This window comes from Elgaria multicarinata, chromosome 16, assembly GCF_023053635.1.
Source record: "Elgaria multicarinata webbii isolate HBS135686 ecotype San Diego chromosome 16, rElgMul1.1.pri, whole genome shotgun sequence".
NCBI classification, from domain to species: domain Eukaryota; kingdom Metazoa; phylum Chordata; class Lepidosauria; order Squamata; family Anguidae; genus Elgaria; species Elgaria multicarinata.
The window spans coordinates 22,451,860-22,473,826 of NC_086186.1; the positions used below are offsets into that span (position 1 = coordinate 22,451,860).

The following is a 21,967-nucleotide window of genomic DNA, read 5'->3' on the forward strand; positions in this document are numbered from 1 at the left end:
GCTGTTAATTATTATTATTATTTCAATTTATATCTCGCCTATATACAGAATGCCCCAGGCAGCGTAGGGTACCCTTATGTGTAGGAGGTGTGGATGCAGGGAGGGCTATATTAGATGCAAGAAGTAAAAAAAGGCTCTACAGAGGTTTTTCAAACTGCTTTGATGTGAGACAAACAGGGATTCTCGGGGAATTCTCGTTTGAAGCGATTACCACCGTCCCCTTTGAATCTGCATTTCCCAAAGGCTGAATTTGTAATTCAAATGGATTATTTATGTAACGTGAAGCTGCCAATCGCACAGTGAAGTGTACACAACACTTGAAGGCTGAAATAAGGCAGGCTTTGCTGCTTCTCAATTAAGGGATAATAAACCAGTAGCTAGAGGCTGTGCGAACGACACCGAAATGTTCCACGCCGAGGCAATCCAAAGTCTTCAACAAGGAAATTGGATTCCTGCAATCAGAAGTTCCCAGTTCAAAGCTCACATAGGCTTTGTACTCACTACACCAGGGGGCAGAGCCGGCCCTACCATTTGGCAGAGTGAGGCAGTCACCTCAGGCGGCAGATACTGGGAGGTGGCAGTGAGATGTTGAATGAGAGAACTGAGTCCCAAGCGGCTTGCCCTGAGCCCCCTAAGCTAGCCTGCTGCCTTTGGGTAGAGTGGAGGATGCTGTTCAGTTGTCAGCATTGAAGGAACAGTTGAGTCGGCTTTTGTACATGGATTAGGAAAGGGTGCCATCTCGTTCCCACCACAGTATTAAGTCATCTTACCTTTCAGCTTCAACCCCACGCCCACCCTCCATCCTGCAATATTCAGATGATAATACTGACCTACCTTACAGGGCAGTTGTAAAGATTACTGAGAAAGGATCTGAAGCGCATTGAAGACTCTAAAGCGCTACAGGGACTATCAATAATCATAAATTGAACGTATCTGCATATTATTGCCTAGTTTGCACAATTTGGAAGTTCTTTACTTTTGCAAGGCAATGTTAAGATTTTCAGCTCCATGCCCTGGAAAGCCTGCTTGCCTTCGGTCTTACGTGATTCCGCCTGTTGCCTCCCATAAACTTTCAAGCCTATCTTTTCAGCCTTATGGACTAGTGACTTGGTTTTGAAATAAACAACAACCAAAGCTGAGAGCCTCAAGAAATGGAGTCGTGAATCCAGTGCAGTTTCACAGCTTATATAGGGAAAATGTGAAAATGCAGACAGCCCTGCCTATTGTCTGACAATCCACGGAGAATTGGGGGCAGAGAGAGGGAAGGGAAGGAACAACCCAAAGCTAAAAATAACCCTAATATGATTCCAGCAATGTCCCTGGCATTATATTAAAAAGTGTTAACTTTCAAGTCCCTGTCCTTTTAGTTCTGTCAATGTTTGGGTGCAATACTCTGATTATATAAACATAAAAGGCTGCCATTTCCATGGAAAACCACGATGCATACCAGGAATATATTTGAGCTACACTTTTTTTCAGAATAATAATAAGAATAAATTTATTTCTTACCCGCCTCTTCCTCTGGATCAAGGCGGGGAACAACATTAAATTCAAAAATACCATAAAATGCATAACACTGATTAAAAACATATAAAACTGATACAATATTAAAACAACAATTGGACATTTAAAATTCATCTGGGTAGGCCTACTGGAAGAGATCAGTCTTTATGGCTTTCTTAAACTCAGAAAGACTATTAAGTTGATGAATCTCTCCCGGCAGGCCGTTCCACAATCTGGGAGCAGCAGAAGAGAAGGTCCTCTGGGTAACGGTTGTCAGCCTAGTTTTGGCTGACTGGAGTAAGTTCTCCCCAGAGGACCTGAGTGTGTGGGGCGGGTTGTACGGGAGAAGGCGATCCCGCAGGTAACCTGGAACCAAACCATGTAGGGCTTTCACCAGCCTGTCTCAAGTCTGGATCAATCCCTTTGCTACTGAGCGGTGTTAATCATTTAATTTTAATATTTATAGGGCACTACCTTGATTGATGGGGAATCCACCACTTTCTGAAGCAGCTCTGTTCTTCCGTCAAAGCGCTCATACCATCAGGACATTCTTCCTAAGCTTTATTTGAAATCCCCGTAATCCATTGCACCCCAGTAGGATGGGCAGGTCTTCACCCAGACTCATTGCCCACCTTTCTACCTCTCCTGTAGTCACCCCTCCAATCTCCTTGCCCAAGTAGTGAGAGAGGAGAGATGGGTCAAGCAAATCCAGGGCGGAACTGAATGAAAGGTGCCGCATCTATAGGGCCTTGGTAGACCCGGCTGGATAAGCCGGCCTGGAGGCGGGGTGATGGCGCGCTCACGTTAGCACGCGCCGCCCCAGCTTCCACACGCGGGACGCGCAGGGACGTCAGGATCCCTGCAGCGTCCGCCATTTTTAAAAAAAGTTTAAAGGGGCCACATGCGGCCCGAAGACTCCGGACCAGGTAAGTCCATTTTTTAAAAAAAATGAAGCCCCCCTCCCTGTCCCCGGCCTTGCCCTGGCAGCGCCGCTTGCCTGCTCGCTCGGGCGGTGGCGCCAGGCGCTTGTCCGGGCGATGCTGCCCCCCCCATGCCAGGCCTTGCCCTGGCAGTGCCGCTTACCTGCTCGCTCGGGTGGCGGCACCAGGCGCTCTCTCTCTCCCCCGCCCTCCCCCCTTGCCTGCTCTCCCCCCCTCCTGCTGGGTCCAGCCTTCCCCCTGCCCCTCTCTTCCCCCCCCCCCCGGGCCGATGGGCACAGCGCTCGTATGAGCGCTGTGCCAAGTCTGTGGCTTTTTGTGGCTACTCGCGAGTAAGCGAGTAGCTGCAAAAAGCCACGGAAGTCTCTAGATGTTTTGCAGCCCTGGCCTCAGGCCGGAGCTGCGGAAAAGGCGCGCCATAAGCGACTTCGCTTATGGCGCGTTAGAGGAGGCTTCAGTGCAGCCTGGGGCCGGATTCCCCTGTGCGTCTTGTGGACGCACAGCAGGGAAACCAGCTCTCAAGGCGCTCTAAGGCCTTGTCTAGCAAGGCCCCCAGTCAAGGAGCAATCAAGGTCCCTGGCAACAAAACACCCCAGTAGCATAAAGCCCTGCCCCCCAAATGCATGGCATTATCATCTGCCACAGCTCAGCCTTTTATTTCATTACTAGCTTGGTAGCCACAGGTGACCAGAGATTACATGCGGACGAGTACGCAGGTTGGAAGTGGACAGGTGATGGAGCACTATTTCCTTACTCTGCAACTGACATAGAAACGAAGTGGGCTGCTAGAACAGGAACTCCAACAAAGAAATGCAGCACTCTGTTCTTTTCTGCCGTTCCCAAGAACAAGAATACAAATCGTGGCTTATTTGCAGGGCTTGCACTGTTTTATTGTACGCACAGAGAGAAATATCAATTGTGCAGTCCAATGCCATGCATGCTTATTTGGAACAAAACCCAACGAATTCAACTGCATTTCTTCTCAGGTAAATGTGCACAAGAGGGCAGCCTCGATTGTTCTTAATTCTACAATCCTTTAACAAGGCAATATTTAAAGGGGAACCAACTGCAATCACATCCCTACGAAGGAAAACACCTGCGACTGGATTGTGCTCCTCATAGCAACTTAAGATGAGTAGTGGTAAGGTCTTCCCCCGCCAAAAAAATCATTCGGCATTATGGTGCCAACGTATGCAGTTATGACATGCAATTATTTATATGAATGGTTCGACCCGCGTGCAGACACAGAAACAAAACAGACAGACTCACAGTAACGTTGAAATAGAAACCTAGGAAGTGAGTTAAACAGCATCCACGCACATTAGGGGTGTAGGAATTTGTGCGAGCCCCCATGCAAAAGATCCCTAATAAAGGTTTCAAAATAATCAGGAAAAAAACAAACACAACAGGGATTTCTTTGGGATTGCCGGGAAGAATCCACAATCAAGTCGCTAACTTTGCTGTCAGCCAGGCTCACCAACAGCACGGGCGTCCCTCCGTCGCTTCTGAGCAAATTGCTGGTTGCAAAGACGCAGGGATGGGGGGAGAGAGAGAGAAGCAAGACGAAGCCATAAAGAAGCCGACAGCAGAGAGCATTTCCACCTGGCTCTCTTGTAGGACGCTCCTAGCTGCAGCTGAGAAGAATCTATTTGCGCCACCCATTCCATAACGCGACACCCTCGCTGCGCACCAATGCTCTCGGAGCTGCTGATGTCTCCTGGCTTTTACGTGGGGTGTGGAGGGAGAGACAGATAACCTGTCAGGTCAAGGCCTGATTTAAGCGTGCTCGGCTCTGTGTGTGTGTGTGTGTGTGTGTGTGTTGGAGTGGGAGAAGAAGAGCGGGGCGGAAGCAATTTCAGATGTGTAGGCATATTTCGAGAACATCTCTTTAATCAAGAGCAATTCTGATTGCATTCACAACTTCCCAATATATTTATATATTTATTTATTACATTTATACACCGCCCTACAGCCGAAGCTCTCTGGGCGGTTCACAAAAGCTAAAAACAGTCAACATTAAAAAAAGTATACAAAATTTAAAATCCATCAGAGACATAAAAACAACAGTATAAAAACAGCAGCAATAATGCTCAGAGCTCCTTGCTTCAAACGCAGGCACGGTGAAAGTAGCCAGAGATTCTCAAAATGCCTCCGGGTATTATAAACACTGCACTGCTGTCTTTTTCCCCTCCGATTTTGGCTTTTAAGGCTGTTTGGTTTTTATTTTTCATCCCTTTTGTTGTTGGGGTTTAAATTAGGGCTAGCTTTAGTTTTTGGGAGGCCCTCAGGCCACTTGGCCTAAGAGGGCATGATACCTTTTGGCGAGGAGCACGCACAACCTCTGGAGTACAGAAGAGAACCGGGCACGTAAAATGCATGAACCTGCCCCGTCATGAAAAAGGACTCTGGGAGATTATGCACAGAGCCTATTCAGATCACCAACCTAGCCACTGGGAGGCAAGATGGAGTCACTAACGCTCCATCAGTGGGCCCCTAAATGGGTCAAAGCCCTGGCTACTGCCTAATTCTGCTAATATTGAGTTCGGGCTGGTGTTGAGGGTCAGTATGATGGGGGTGGGGTTGAAGGCCCACAACCACGCAGGGGCCCACTGACAAAAGCCCCCTGGACTTGGCTCCTCCTCTTCTCCATTGCAACCTCCTTGTTCACCTGCTTCTTGCTCTGGCCCAGACAATGGTGGTAGTGAGAAGGAGGCGCAGGAGACGCCATGGCCTACTTCCTCACTGGGCCTCTCTGCCTGTCAAGCAAGCAAGTGGTAGCAACAGCAGAGGGTGAGGAGCAACTCAAAGTTACCCTATTAGTAAACCCACAATTTGCCACCCAATGTCACCACTGCGTGTGAACACGGTCGAGCTCACTTGCAGAGGCTCGCTGGTCGGGCACATGGGAAAGAGCTTTCTCCTGCGTTGTTCTTAAATTCCAGAATGCCGGGCCCCGCTCACACTGCGATTAGCAAGTGGGTCAAGACACATCTTTTGACTTCAACTTTTTTTAATGGTCGTTACTGATTTTAAGGCTATTTTTAATGTTTACTACCATAGGCGTGCACAAGGGGTGTGCCCAGGCACACCCTAAAGTCTCAAGCAAGAAGCACCAAATTGAGGGGGGCGTTGAGTAGGGATACAGAGGGGGATTGAGATGAAGTGAGAACAGTCCTCCGGCTGCTAAGCTGAAGCCCCCCCCCCCGACAGCCCCCAGTTGCTCCTGGCAGCAGGAGCAAAAAGGAATTGCTCTGCCAGAGCCGCTCTGCCAGGAGCCGCACTTCAAGGAGGCCAGGAGGAGGGACCCCAAAAGCTAATAAGTCAGCTGCACCCCTTCCTAGAGTTAGAAGACCTAAAGACGGTCGTGCACGCACTGGTAACTTCAAGGCTCGACTTCTGCAATATGCTCTACATGGGGCTACCTCTGTGCCTTGTCCGGAAAATCCAATTAGTCCAAAATATGGCAGCCAGGCTGGTCCCCGGTACACCTAGGGGTGACCACATTACACCAGTTTTAAAATCTCTTCACTGGCTGCCGATTCGTTTCCGGGCAAAGTACAAAGTGTTGGTTATTACCTTTAAAGCCCTACATGGTTTGGGTCCAAGCTACCTGCGTCATCGCCTTCTCCCGTACAATCCGCCCCACACGCTCAAGTCCTCTGGGAAGAATCTACTTCAGTCTGCTAAAATTAAGCTGACAAGTATTACCCAGAGGACCTTCTCTTCTGCTGCTCCCAGGCTGTGGAATGGCCTGCCGGAGGAGATTCGTCAACTTGACAGTCTTTTAGAATTTAAAAAAGCAATAAAGATTGATCTATTCCGGCAGGCCTATCCAGTGAAATTTTAAAATGTTTTCAGGATGTTTTAAAGATGTTTTAATCATGTATGGTATGTTTTTAATCAGTTTTGAAGGTGTATTTTATATTATGGTTTTATACTGTTGTTTTATACTTTGAATGGTTTTAGTTTTTGTGAACCGCCCAGGGAGCTTCGGCTGTTGGGCAGTATAAAAATGCAATAGATAATAATAATAATAATAATAATAATAATAATAATAATAATAATAATAATAATAATAATCCCCTCGGAAGCCGCTCTCCAGCCAGCGTCACTACAATGCTGGGCCCTCCCACAGTTAAGCAAGCCAAACATGGAATAGTCATCAGTGTCTACTGTGTTTAATACAAAAATGAATAAAAATAATGTCCTTTATGATTGAGTACTCAATAAATGTTCACCTTAAAGAAAAACAACCCTGGGGGCACACTCTAACGAAATGTGATGCACACACCTATGTTTACAGTGGTTTTTATTGGATTATGTGTTTGGTTTTCTTAAATGTTTGCAGGCTACCACGGTTTATTTATTTATTTAAAACATTTCTTAGCCACCTTCCAGGGCAGAAGCCCTCGCAAGGCGGCTGACAACAATACGTAAAAACAGTTCAGAACCTAAAAAGAGCCGCGCTGGATCAGACCAAGGGTCCATCTAGTCCAGCATTCTGTTCACACAGCGGCAAACCAGCTGTCGACCAGGGACTAACAAAGCAGGACATGGTGCAACATCACCCTCCCGCCCATGTTCCCCAGCAACTGGTGCACACAGGCTTACTGCCTCGAATACTGGAGTTAACATACTAAAGGCAATAAAAACGTAAATACAATAAAATAGAAATAAAAACAATAGAAGCCAGCAATAAAACCCTGTAGTTTTAATTTTTGTGAACCGCCCAGAGAGCTTCAGCTATTGGGCGGTATAAAAATGTAATAAATAAATAAATAAATAAATAAAACCAGCAGCAGCAACAATGACAGCAGCAGCAGCAACAACAGTTGGAATAGAAACACTATCGATCAATTTCCCCCAATTATTTATTACCATTTATATACCGCCCCATAACTGAAGCTCTCTTGGCGGTCTACAACAGTTAAAAACAGTGAACATTAAAAACAAATATAAAAATTTAAAACCATCAAAAGCATAAAAACAACAATATCCATTTAAAACAAACTATTCTGGGGTCAGTGAAAAGCTCAGCACATGTTGTTAACTGCCTGGGAGAAGAGAAAAGCCTTGACCTGGCGCCAAAAAGATAACAATGTTGGCGCCAGGCGAGCCTCGTCGGGGAGATCATTCCATAATTGTGGGGCCACCACTGAAAAGGCCCTCTCCCTTGCTGCCATCCTCCGAGCTTTCCTCGGAGTAGGCACTCGGAGGAGGACCCTAGATGTTGAGTGTAGTGTTCAGGTAGGTTCCATGAGGCTCCATGCCTGGAAGTTGCCCATGCTGCAATCTAGGTCTTTCCCCTAGATCCTTCCTCACGCTCCCGTTTAAAGAATCGGCAAGGCCCAACCCGCTGACTTACGCCCTTAATAAACCGACGAATATATAGAAATAAGACGAAACAGACAAAATATTTACCTTCTTGTGCCGCCATATTGTTCTTGCTGTCATCAACCGAGTCCTCTGTTCCCACGCACCAATACATTCTGGGCTTTTGCCAGGACCGTTCAAAGAGTTGACTTTCCGGTACATTTAATATCCAAAAACGAAATCGTCAAGACTATATGATGTTATCCAGTTTGGAAGAACTTTGCTATTAATCACTGCCTGGAAGAGAGAAAGAGAAAGATCTAAATTATTTCCACCAGCAAACCAGGAATTACAAACAGCACGCTTTATCTAAAACATTACGTCCCTGAGGATTCTTTGTTTTTTGCATCACTTAAAACAGTTATAAATAACTTTTTTTTAATGCAGAACCTATTAAGAAATTGCAATGACCAGGTTCTCTGGGGGAAGGGGTTGAACTTGCTTTCCTAATTTTAGTTTTTATTTATGTTAAGTGGAAATTTATTGTAACTGCATGGAGCCTCTGGGGTAACTTGAAGCTAGAAGCTCTCGTCTACAGTAAATGAGAGTTTGGGTGTTCCTAGCACTAACAATTGAGAGGCACTGTGCCGATTCCGGCTTTTAACTCCTTAATGGATTTCTTAAGAAAAAAAGAGCAGTGGAAAAACATAGCAGGGTTACAAATGGAAGACTATGGGCTTGTCTACATGCTTTATGTACCCTTGTTGTGGCTGCGCAGTTGTGCCCCGTTGTTTATATGACACAGCTGTCAACTCGCAGCGAAACTGCGCTTTTCTGAAGTGTCATTTTACCGCGACTTTTAACATTGCTCTGATATCACCCCCTGATTCTTTGTTGTCTGTCAGTGGTGGCTTTGGTTCAGATTAACAGTAGGGCATAGTTAGGGAAAGATCCCAGTGCAAGTTAGGTATGGGAATGCATGACCGCCATGGCATTATTAAAGGCTGAGGAATGAAAGTAAGTGAAGTTATGATGAAGTTATAAGTGAAGTTATGCAGTGCTACAGGATTTCAACGTTGCGCAGAATAGTCAACAGGGTGGATAAAAATCAATGATTTTTTAAAAAATATCGGATTTTTAAAATTTAAATCGGATTTTTTAAATAAAATTAAAAAACTTGTGAACCGCCCAGAGAGCTCTGGCTATTGGGCGGTATAGAAATGTAATAAATAAATAAATAAATAAATAAAATGCTTTTTGAGGAAAAATCTATCTAAAAGTTTTCTATTTAAGATACATTATAGTCCAAAGGCTATTCATCATGAAATAAGGATTAGTTTTTAATTATGTAGCATGAGGCTGTATATTCATGCAATGTTTAAATTTTGGGGTAAATGAATTCCATTAATCCATTCACAATGTCATGCTCTTCCAGAGGTTTCTGTAAGATTATTGGGCAATTTTTCTATCTAGAAGATATTATCACAGCTGCTTGGTTTTACAGTTCTCAAAACTGTGAATTCATGTCTGCAGAGTTCAAATTCCCATTATTCCTTTGAAGTCTATGTTCACAGAATCAACCCCTTATCTCTTAAGTGCTAAGTTTCAAAAAATCCAATGAATAGAGTGCGCTTTGTGTGTGTGGGGGGGGGGAGTCACATGATTAAATCGAGTCTTTCTGAGTAGTGATTTAAATCATGATTTAAATCACGATTTAAATCAAATTGATTTAAATCAAATGCACCCTGGTCAGAAAACAAGCAAACAAAAGCTTTTCATGGTTTTTGGTCCCCCGATATTTGCTGCCTATTACTGACATGTGTTGCGATTTCTCCTGCATGGATAGCCTACGTTCACGCCTGCCATATAATCCTATTTCTGCTGCCTCACAGCAGTGATGCTTCAGGGTTTGGAGGAAATGAGTACCTAAATAGGCGCTGTATAGACAAGGCCTATGTCGTGTGGACCACTGGTAAAATTAACTCTCATGATTTTGGACTGTTCACCTGCCTTCAAGGGAGGACATTTCTATCCTGTCTTCCCACTGTAGCGTGTTTTAAAAGCCCACACCTGTGCAGAGTTCTGCTTTCAATTTAAAATGTTCTCTCCTTTTAAGAAAGTGTCAGTGGTCCATTTTAGCGACGTGGCTTCTACATTTGCCTTTGCAACTGAAGCAGCAAAACAGCGAGACTCCTGAACTTCCTGCTTTCCATTTTCACTATGCAAATGTCCGCACGCTTCGTTCACCAAGGCAGCAACTCCTGAGCAGCCGAAATTATGCGCTGCGCTTGGCTGTTTCTGTGGCAGCGCCATGCCACACTATGGGCAATCTGAGTTTCAGGGCCGCAAGATCACAGTATCATAGAATAGCAGAGTTGGAAGGGGCCTACAAGGCCATCGAGTCCAACCCCCTGCTCAATGCAGGAATCCACCCTTGGCTTAAAGTGCCAAGTTTAAAAGTACACAAATCTGTTTCGCTTAGGACTGTGATCCGTTAAAAACATTTTCATGGATGAAAAAGCGGCCGCCAATTAATTGGCTGGAACATTTAACATTATTTTTCATACATGCCCATAAGGCAGGGTGGTTGGATCTCTTTCGGCTTGAAAGCCGAATTCAATTTCGGAGAACAGAAGAACATAAAAACGTAAGAAGAGCCACGCTGAATGAGGCCAAGACTTCCTTTAATCCAACGTTCTGTTCACAGCGGCCAACCCACAAGCAGTACCTGAGTGCAACAGCACCCTCCTGCCCACGTTCCCCAGGGAGAAGGCTTTCTCTGTTGTGGCCCTCCGGTTGTGGAAAAACCTTCCCTTGGAGGCCCACTTAGCGCCGACACTGGCTTCATTTCGGCGCCAAGTTAAAACATGGCTCTTTATCAAAGCCTTTGAGGGCTAAATTCTCATGGTCACACATAGTTTTAATTGTTTTGAATTGCTTTTATTGCTTTAAAAACTTCTACAGGTTTTGTTAAGGATTTAATACTTCTTTGGCTGCGTATTTTATTAACGTTTACATTGTTTTGATTTTGTCTGTATGCCGCCCTGAGATCCCAGGGATATAGGGCGGGATACAAATGCTTTAATAAATCAATAAATCAACTGCTATACAGAAACACACTGCCTCTGATACCGGAGGTATAGCACATAGCCATCAGGTCTAGTAGCCATTGATAGTCTTTCCCTCCAGGAATATGTCCAAACCCCATTTAAAAAGCAAAAGGGGGCGGGGGCAAAATATGTCAAAATGCTAAGATAGGTAAGCTTAAAGTTCTTACTTCCTGTAAGTTAAGTCTTAGGAGAATCATCTCAACCTTTTAGAATGGGGAAGAATTCTGGGAGCTGCAGGACTCTTCTTTCTTTCTGAACATGTACAACATTGTGCCCAAAGATGCCTTTAGTTGGGTGACAGAGCTCATGGCAAACTCACTAGATCTGCTTTCCCCAACCTAGCATGAGTTGGACTACAACCCCCATCAGCCCCAACTAGCATGGTCAGCCCAGGGGTGATGTGAGTTACAACCCCAACACATCCGGTGGGCGCCAGATTGGGAAAAACTGCCTGGAGATATGAGCCCCAAGTCAAAGAGGGATTCCAGAGGTTGCAGCCAGCGAGAGTGGCTTAAGATCTACTGTGAGATCTCCGGGGGAATTTGAAGCAGATCATTAAGGATCCCCACTGCACGGAAAGAACATCCACAGCTCACTGGCAGAGTATCTCCTTCACATGCAAAGGGTCCCCGGTTCAATCCCTGGCTTCTCCAGGTAGGGCTAGGAAAGAATTGTGCCTGAAACCCTGAAAAGATGCTGCCAGTCAGTGCCGACAATACTGGGCGAGATGGATCAAGGCTCTGGCTCAGTATAAGGCAGCTTCCTATGTCCCCTGGCACCTGCGTTGCGCTCGTTTCGGTGCCAGGTAAAGGCCTTTTTATTCTCCCAGGCATTTCAAGTTTTCAGTTTGTTTTTAACTGCTACTGAATTTTAAATCATTTTGCCGCAAGCTTCCGTTTCATTATTTTATTTTTATATCGTAGTTTCCAACGTTTACCTTGTATTTTATCATCTGTAGTTAATAGCTGTCATGTTTATTGATTATTTTTTTGTTTCAAACAGGAAAGGAACACCAGACTTCACTTCCGTGGAGAGAGATTCCTGCTGTTTCTTACCTCCTCTTGCAAAATAAGAGAAGACTTTGCTTTTCTCCTAAGCTGGGCTGCGCATGGAACACTTATTTTATTTGACTAAAACTAGTGTTCCTAGAGGAAAGGCAAAAAGAAGAAGAAGGAGGAGGAGGACGAGGAGGAGGTGGCGGCAGGTGGAGGAACAGGTCACCCCAACCAACGTTCAGGCTGTCGAGTTAAAGAACATAAGAAGAGCCATGCTGGATCACACCAAGGGTCCATCTAGGCCAGCGCTCTGTTAACATAGTGGCCAACCAGCCATCGGCCAGGGACGAACAAGCAGGACATGGTGCAACACCACCCTCCCACCCATGTTCCCCAGCCACTGGTGCACCCAGGCTTACTGCCTCGAATACTGGAGATAGCACAGGCTGTCACATTCACCTTTAGGAGCAAACCGCTACCCAAAAATTCTGCGTCCAATGCTCCACAGACGCGAGGGAGGAGGCAAGAAAGACTAGCCGAGGCTGCATGGAAACCAAGCGACACCAAAGCAAACGGCAGCCGTCTGTCCAGTTCTTCCGCCGCAACCGCAACCTCAGCTGAAAGTGTGGCAGGAAGTAGCAACACACAGATGGCAGAGAGGGGAAGTGAAGGAATCCAGTCTGGGTGGCCAAACGGCAGCCTCAAGCTGCAAAATAGTAAGTTTCCATTACTCAGGTCGGGGTGGGGTGGGGCAGGGAACGAGTCCATCATGTTTTTTCTCAGAGATCGGAAAACTCTGGAAAGGGGGCGTTCCGGCAGGCATGGAGTGGAGGAGACTGGTGAAGCGCTCTTGCTGGTTATGCAAAAATGTCTCTCTAGTGAAAACACTGCAGTTTGGAGAACAGGGAGGTGAAGATCACCTCTGCCATTGCTCCCGTCCTGCCGGCTTCAGCCTGACAGGGTCAGGAAACTTCCAAGTGGTGAGGGGGCAATTGGTAAGATTGCATCCTTACCGTCTTTGCAACTAGTTTCCATACAAGCTGTTTTTATAAGGATGCTGTGGCTTTTATGCTTTTTATGTTTTTAACATAAAACGCCTCCTTCTGTATGTACCTGCCCGGACCCTAAGGTCATCCTCAGGGGTCCTTCTCCACGAGCCCCTGCCAAAGGAAGTGAGGCAGGTGGCTACCAGGAGGAGGGCCTTCTCTGCTGTGGCACCCCGGCTGTGGAATGAGCTCCCTAAGGAGGTTCGCTTGGCACCTACACTATATGCCTTTAGACGCCAGGTGAAGACCTTTTTATTCTCCCAGCATTTTAACAGTCTATCAATACATTTTAACTTGGTGTTTTAAATTTGTAATTTTGCATTGCTGCTGTTTTTATCTGGTTGCGCTTTTATATTGCATTTTATATTATGGTTTTATACTTTGAATGTTTTTAATTTTTGTGAACCGCCCAGAGAGCTCCGGCTATTGGGCGGTATAGAAATGCAATAAATAAATAAATAAATAAAATGTTGTATATTTGTTTTTGATGTTTACTGTTTTTAACTTTTGTAAACCGCCCAGAGAGCTTCGGCTATGGGACAGTATATAAATGCAACAAATAAATAGCAGCTGTAGAAATAACCGGCAACAGACCCACCTATATAGATAATGAAGCATGAGTCAGATTCTGTAACCTTGGAGTCACCGGTGTTACTTTGTGACTCAGCGATGGTGCAATCAGTAGGAGAAACAGGCAGTGAGCAATTTTCAACTTTCCTTTCGGTCTCTCAGGCTTGCACCCCCCCCCCCCGGCCCCCATGCGCAGAGGAAGTGTCATTGGGGGAGGTGTTATCTGTGTTGTGTATGCATGGGCAAGGGAGGGAATAAATAAATCCATTTTAGGCTGCATTAAGAGTAATATCGCCGCTTCGAAGACCTGGAGAGTAACAGCGCTTGTTCTTTTTAATAGCTGCAGGACATCATCTGGTACCAACAGACTTCTAGGCAGCCAAATTCAAAGCCTTTTCATTCCAGTCAACAGACCAAAAATGAACTTCACCTTTTAATGGAAGTGCACCTGTCCTGGGTGCCTGCCAGCCAGCTATGCCCTCCTCCTATTCCATTCTGTATTTCTTTTTCAACTAAGAGCTCCATCAGACGAGTGTTTTATTGCACGCTCGTTACTGCGCACTCACGGATTTTCGCGGGTCCCTCTCACAGCGGCATCTGCCTCCCGCCCCTTCTAGCCTTCTTTGTGCCACAAAACAAACCCCACCCCAGTAAGCCCAACTTATTTTTAAAGACGGAAGTTGCCGCTGCCTCCTGCTGTGTGCAGGAGAAACAGCGGGATCAAAACGGCCCGCTGAATGGGTCACGTGCACATTCAGTGCGACAAACACACGGGTGGAGAAGTGACGGAAAGCAAACACAATTTTCCCGTGTGATGATGCTCTAAAAGTCAGGAAATTCAGTCCTAATTGGGCTGTTTGGGTGGGGTTTTTTCCCCCCCTCCCTTCCTAAAGGCTCGTTGTATTTCTGCAAAACTTGAGATTCCCCCAAGCAGGCTGATATCTCCCTCTTGTTTCTCAATGGCTCCATTTCTGTCGGCACTCACCACCTGTGTTTGTTCTTAGAGGGAGTAGCTCAGGAGAGATTATGAGAAGACTAATCATATAGTAATAATCATATTACTAATCATATAGTAACAAGTGGGAATTTATAGCCTACAGCAGAGTTTTTTCAAACAGTGCTCCAATAAATTCAGCCAGGAGTTCTCTAGCAGCTTATCGGGGTTTTCTTTACAAGATCACCTTGATTTCCTAGAGGAGAAGGCTATTGATGGCTACTAGTCCGGATGGCTATGTGGTACCTCCAGTAACAGAGGGAATAAGCCTATGTACTCCAGTTGCTGGGGAACATGGTCAGGAGGGTGCTGTTGCACCCGTGTCCTGCTTGTGGGTAGCTGGTTGGCCATTGTGTGAACAGAGTGCTGGACTAGATGGATCCTTGCTCTTATCCAGCACCGCTCTTCTTCTGCTCTTATGTCCCTCAGAGAGTTTGCCCATCACTACTAATATTCTCCTGTAATGGAAAACTGTAAGGCAGTGGTTCCCAAAGTGGGCGGTACCACCCCCTTGGGGGCAGTGGGATTGCACAGGGGGGCATTAAGAGGGAAGGGGGTGGCAGAGGGCGCTTGAGGTGGTATTTTCCGTACCAGGAGTTTTGGTTACAGAAGGACATTTCTGATCGCTATCCTGCACTATGGAGTTCAGAAGCTCCTGGTTGCATTTCCAACATCATATTTGGTGGAATGTGGTTTTAGTGTGGTCTGCCTACTTCTCTCCAAGCAAAGAAATGGGACTCCAGATTTCTAAACGTGGTGATATAAGACTCATGTTAAGTGACTTTAAACCAGACATTGGGAAACTGCTATCACTTCATCAAGCCCATCCATTACATTAAGAATTTACAGAATAGTGAGATACTCTGCCCTAGTTACTAAATGTGATATCTAATATTCTTGCTAAATGACTATCAGACTGTGAAAAGATGATATCACTGGATCAAGTTCATCAATTATGTTGAATTGAATAAACTAAAAAAATGTAATTGGATTTTGAATAAATATTCAATTAATTGTTACTGTTTTGAATTTTATTGTTATTATCTTCCTTAGAGGGTCGTTGAAAACTGCTATTCTGAATAATGATTTTTATAGGGTAGGGTAGGGGGCACTGGGCATGAGTTTCTGGTACCAAGGAGGTGGTTACCTGAAAAAGTTTGGGAACCACTACTGTAAAGGATTGCTAGATATGTTTAGACCACACACATAGGACAACAATAAGGTCCAATGAACAAACATGGCCAACACCCCTCATAAACTGAGCAAATGTCCCAGAATACTTTGCAACACACAGGGGTTTCGGGGGCCAACGCTCAGAAGGTCCCGACCAGACAAATATGAGGAGGATGGACCGAGACTAGACTATGAATTGGGTGGGAGTGGAGAAGGAAGGGGTAGACATGTTTTTCTTAACATTTATTTTTTAAAGAAGTTAAGGGCTGCCTACTGAGAGAACAGAGGAAGCTAAGCATACACACTACAGAGACACAACATGGGTTTAAACATGCAAAAATAGCACTTCCTGGACTATACTGCTTTTAGACTGGGCTGGAGAACTTGAAAAGACCCACCTCTTCAAAAACAAAAACACATTTCTCCACACGAGGAAGACTAAGCTGTCAGGTAGAAGCTTGCAATGAGATATTTAGCAGTCTGAAGTCAGCAGGAAATTCTTCACTGGATGCATATCCGAAAGTACAGGACAAGTGGTAACTGATCAGAAAGATTTTAATGTAATACTAATTTTCCTTTCCTGTGTTTATTTTAATCAGGGTGACCATATGAGAAGGACAGGGCTCCTGTATCTTTAACAGTTGTGTAGAAAAGGGAATTTCAGCGTGTGTCATTTGTGTGCGTGCAGCACCTCGTGAAATTCCCCTCTTCATCCCAACATTTGAAGCTGCAGGAGCCCTGCCCTCTTGACCAGATACAAAAGAGGGTAGGGCTCCTGCTGCTTTTAACTGTTGTGATGAAGAGGGAATTTCACCTGGTGCTGCATGCATAAAAATGACACCTGCCAAAACACCCTTTTCTATGCAATACAGGAGCCCTGTCCTCCTTTCCATGTGGTCACCCTAGGTCTTAGCTGTTGGACACAAACAGGTCAAATGCAGTCTAAAGCTGCAATCTGGGCATGTTTAGACGGGAATGCTGGGAGTTGTAGGACTTTTTTTCCTGTCTAAACATGCATAGGATTGCATCCTAAGTCTGCATCTAAGCCAAAGTTTCTTATACACTCTACTTTTCTCCATGGTTGCAATCAACAACATCTGAAAGATCATTTCTTAAGAGCTTCCAAGACTATTCTGGAAAGCTGCAGCTTTTGGGGAGGGGCTTTTTTTTCTGGCTGTGTTTCTTTAACTGCACATCTCCCCCCCCCCATAGGTTCCGTGTGCAACATGCCCCACCCCAAATCCTCCAAAATCCTACCTTAACAGTGGCTTGCTGGGCAAATTAAATGCAAACGAGCAAATGCAAGGTAAATTAAGCCAGTACAAATTTTCTTGGCAGGAAGAAAAATGGCCAGGGGAGGGTTCTGACTGCTTCATTTGTGTATGTGTCAAGGGACCGGCAGGATGGGTGAATGATGGGTGCATGATGGGCAGGGGGAGAAAGACCCACCTAAAAGGGGGAGGGACACACCCTAAATCATAGAATCATAGAATAGCAGAGTTGGAAGGGACCCACAAGGCCATCGAGTCCACCCCCCATGCTCAATGCAGGAATCCACCCTAAAAGCCTGCAGTATCCCCAGGCTAGCTACTTCAGATGGATGATGATGATGATTTTTATACTGTTTTCACGTCTCTGATGGGTTTTTTTAAAAAAATCTTGTATACTTTTTAATGTTTACTATTTTAAACTGTTGTAAACCGCCCAGAAAGCTTCTGTAATAAATAAATAAATAAATAAATAAATAATTTCTTACCCGCCTCTCCATTTTGATGGAGGCAGGGAACAACAGTGAATATAAAATACATAAAACTGAATTAAGAGCAGGATATGCATGGTTAACACATCCTAAAAGGCGAAAGAAGGAATGACGGGGGTGGAGTGGGGGCGTGGGCAAGAAGAAAGTCAAGGCAAGAACTTTCCTGGGAGGAAGACCCACAGGACTGAATAGGGCCTCCTTCTGAGCAGGCACTTAGCGGCTCGCCCTGCAAGTCGGAAGACCGTGATGCAGAGCAGCCCGGCCAAGGCGGCCCTCGCCGGGGAGCAGATGAAGGGACGAAAGCCAGCCAGCCAGCCGCCCGGCCTCCTCCTCGCATCCCGACGCGCGCGCTCAAGCCCTGCCTTCGCCTGCCCTCCTTTTGCCTCGCCTTCAAGCCAATACGGTCAGAGCGAAGCCTCCTCCCGTCCCCGGCCGGGAAATCCCTGCAAAAACCGAAACCAAACTCCCCACCCACCCCTCAAAAGAAAGGTTCTACACCACAAGCAAGCTGCAGCGCGGTCCTGTCGGACGCACCCACCGGGGAGTGGGCGCCGCCGGACTGACTCCGGAGCAGGCACGCGCGAGACCGCGCTGGACCCTCGGTCCGGGGTGTTTGTTGGTTTTATGGCTTTTTAAAAAGTTGCCACAAGTCGCTTCGCTCGCCTGTTGGGTGGGTGGGCTTGAGGCGAGGGAGGGAGGCAGGGAGGCGAGGCGCATCCTCCGACAGGTAAAGGGGGGAGAGGGCTTTGGAGCGTAGCCACGCCGCGGTACCTGCGCTTCTCTTTCCTCGCCCTCGTCCGGCGGGGCTCGCCTACCGCGGCGCCCGTTTGCACCGGGAGCGGCGGCGGCGGCGGGTGGAGAAGAGCCGGGAGCAGCCCCGCGACTTCCTCGATGGACGACGCGGCCGGAGGTGTGGGGCGGCGACTGGAGCCTGGCGAGGCGGGGCCGGCGAGTAGCCGAGGCGAAAGGCGGCCGCCCGCCCGCCCGCGTGGAGGGAAGCCGAGGCGGAGGCGGAGCGGGCTCCTCCCCGCCTCTGAAGCGGCCGCGGACGGGCGCGCACGGTAGCTCCAGCCGCGGGTTGACGGGGAAGGAAGCGCCGGCTGCCAACGGGATGTTGCAGCGCCGACGGGCTGCAATAGAATGTTGCAGCGTGGCCTTCCCCGAGCGGCCGGCCGCGCTCCGTGCGCGTTGGACTACAGCTCCCAGAATCCCTGAGCACAGCTGGGACTTATTATTATTATTATTATTTATTTATATAGCACCATCAATGTACATGGTGCTGTACAGAGTAAAACAGTAAATAGCAAGACTCTGCCGCATAGGCTTACTATCTAATAATCTAATCTAAACTTAGAATCCTAGAATAGCAGAGTTGGAAGGGGCCTGCAAGGCCATCGAGTCCAACCCCCTGCTCAATGCAGGAATCCACCCTAAAGCATCCCTGACAGATGCTTGTCCAGCTGCCTCTTGAATGTCTCTAGGGTGGGAGAGCCCACAACCTCCCTAGGTAGCTGATTCCGTTGTCGTACTGCTGTAATAGGAAGTTTTTCCTGATGTCCAGCTGGAATCTGGCTTCCTTTAACTTGAGCCCATTATTCCGTGTCCTGCACTCTGGGAGGATCGAGAAGAGATCCTGGCCCTCCTCTGTGTGACAACTTTGTCCTATAAGCAGCAGCTAGCCAGAGTTCCACATCTCATAGAATCATAGAATAGTAGAGTTGGAAGGGGCCTACAAGGCCATCGAGTCCAACCCCCTGCTCAATGCAGAAATCCACCCTAAAGCATCGCTGGCAGATGGTTGTCCAGCTGCCTCTTGAAGGCCTCTAGTGTGGGAGAGCCCACAACCTCCCTAGGTAACTGGTTCCATTGTCGTACTGCTCTAACAGTCAGGAAGTTTTTCCTGATGTCCAGCTTCAAGACATGGGGGGGGGGGCAGTGGGGCCAGTTGGCATGGGCCTACAATTTTGAGGGGGCCTACTCCGAATCCCCCTGGTGTAGGGGCAAAGGGGGACCCTTTCCTAAAGATTTGTTAAAAAGTAGCTCTCCTGTGAGTGAGCAGTACTAACATTGACAAGGCAAAGTTGCTTGATTTTTCTGTTGTTGATGATGAATTTGCCCAAAGAAAAGCACGTAAAGCATTTCTGAATGTGAAGAAGTGATGTCTTACATACATCTTGAATAAAAGTGCTTGCTAGTAACTATTTTATTTATTTTAGCGCTTTTATCCCGCCCTTTAACCAAAATGGCTCTCAAGGCAACTTACAAAAATATTTCTTAAGACAGTCCCTGCCCACAGGCTTACAATCTGTTTTATAAATCGTTCTAGTTCATATGTATTTAGAAATTATTAAAAAATACTTAATGAGCAGTTTGAAATGGGGCCTACATTTCCCACCTGGCCCGGACCTACTACCAGCTATGTCCGGCCCTGGGAGGGGCCCCGGGTTGGTGGAGGCTGTGTAGTGTGTCCTACCTTCCAAGCAGGACAGCTCTTGTTCAAGCAGGCGGCCGGCTCATCTGATATACCGTAGCCCTCCCTTCCTCCAGCACATTTTCTACTCCATTCCCATCCTTTTCCTTGGTGTAGTGATAAATTTTGAAATGCAGGTGCTCATCATGGTAGTCCGAGCTAGAGCCACACACCCCAGGGAGAGTCCGAAAAGGAAGCAGCTGTATAGATCCGGATCCACAAAGCAGTTCTAGAAGGCGTCATCTCCACCAGGAGCGAGTCTTGGTAAAGCAAATGGGTCTCAATTGCCCATTAAAGACCAAACTGCTGCAAAATACTTTGCAATGTGACAGAACAATATAGCGCTTCTGTACCTGAGCGATTTTTTGCAAGCTCATGGTTGGCCCCTCACGGTAGTTTGTGGGTCCTTTACATCAGGGGTCCCCAACCCCTGGACCGGTACCGGTCTGTGGCCTGTTAGGAACCGGGCCACGCAGGTGAGCTGCTTTCACCCACCCCCACCCCACCCCAGCGTACCTGGGTGCAGGGTGCCATCTTGCCTGCCCAGACAAAGCGAAGCCAGGACACTGGAGTGGGGGGGCGGGTGTGGCTTCCCAAAACCATCCCCTCAACAACCACCCCGGTTTGGGGGAAAATTGTCTTCCACGAAACTGGTCCCTGGTGCCAAAAAGGTTGGGGACCGCTGCTTTACATGATGCCATCATCCTCCAGAACATCTGCTGCATGTTCCCTTAGTAATTGTGTGTTCCCCTAGTAATCCTGCTTTTAAAAAGATCAGAGATAACGTGTTTTATAAAATTATCACAGGCCACTTCATGGCGCTGTTTCATTTAACTATAGGGAATCCACCTGAAGAAAAACCTTCAGTGTGGTGGCCCCCTATCTATGGAACTCCCTGCCACTAGAGGTCAGGCAGACACCATTAGTATGTTATTTCTAACTGCTCCTGACAAGATCCTTATTCCAGGAAGCCTTCCTTGACTGACCAGCCACCATTTTTTTCAGTACCCGGTTTTTAAAAATAAAGGTTTTTTTTAATATGGTGTTTTATTTAAGAAGCCTTTAAATAATGTGCTGCTTTTAATAATGTATGTTTTATATTTTTTAATCAATTATATGTATTTTATGGTGTTTGCATTTGTGTTGTACCCCACCTCAATCCAGAGGGAGGGGCAGGTAACAAATAAAACTATTATATTTTACAGTTTCTCTTTTATTGTTTACCACTGTGGAATCTAATTAAATCTGGAGCAGTATATAAATACTGTAAATAAATAAATGAGAAAACTGGTCAGTGCAGTAGTCAGGAGATATCAATCAGGTCAGTGCAGTAGTGGAATTTGCAGGTGTTCTAATTCCTCAATGATTCCTACCTGAAACTGCTCAGCTCTGTTTTAACGTATGGAAACCCTCACCCACATATCACAAAAATTATAACATTTTTTATTAATTGTAGCACTATTACAAGAGATACCCTTTTAAAACAGGTGTAACATTTCCATGTACAATCAGCAATAAAAAATACATTAGATTAATTGTGTTCTAATTTATAAATATATATATATTTATATATTTAAACATTTAAAAGTAATATTTCATACAAAAAAAAGCACTAACATGCAATGAAAGAATATAAACGCTCTACGGGATTGTACTTTACAATTAATGCCTAATGGTATTTTATTTTATTATCCAATGTAGAAAAATTCAGTGTATACAATTTTTTTTTTAAACCCTGTTACAGTTAAGTAGTTAACAAGACATTTGAAAAGCACGAGGTCCAAAAAACCTGAAATTTACATAATGATTTTTAAAATGCCAGTCACTAAAAAGAGATTGCATGTTCCAGATGGCATTGTAGGTTGTGGCAATTAAACACACAAGACAGACGATTATTGGTGCAGCCTCGTTTCTTTCTATTTGCTTTTGTCTTTCTTGGGCACGATCCACAGGCAAAAGTGAATGAAAGCTATGAACAAGAAATGCGCAAGATAATTTACCAGTCAACTGTGCCTCTTACATGCAAATGAAAAGCAGGTCACAAAGTAATGGCAAATAATCAAGGCAATGATTTGCTGTCACCGGCAAACTGGGCC

General features: G+C 46.0%; 1 protein-coding gene across 1 annotated transcript in view; it reads right to left on the reverse strand.

The window, feature by feature from the left end:
• LRRK1 (leucine rich repeat kinase 1) overlaps positions 1 to 8,003 on the reverse strand; it is an 84,035-nt gene extending 76,032 nt beyond the window's left edge. The window contains exon 1 of the mRNA XM_063142184.1: positions 7,863 to 8,003. Within this exon, the coding sequence (XP_062998254.1) occupies positions 7,863 to 7,929 (67 nt within the window). The 5' untranslated portion in view covers positions 7,930 to 8,003. The remainder of the gene's footprint in view (positions 1 to 7,862) is intronic.
• Between the last annotated feature and the right edge of the window lie 13,964 nt (positions 8,004 to 21,967).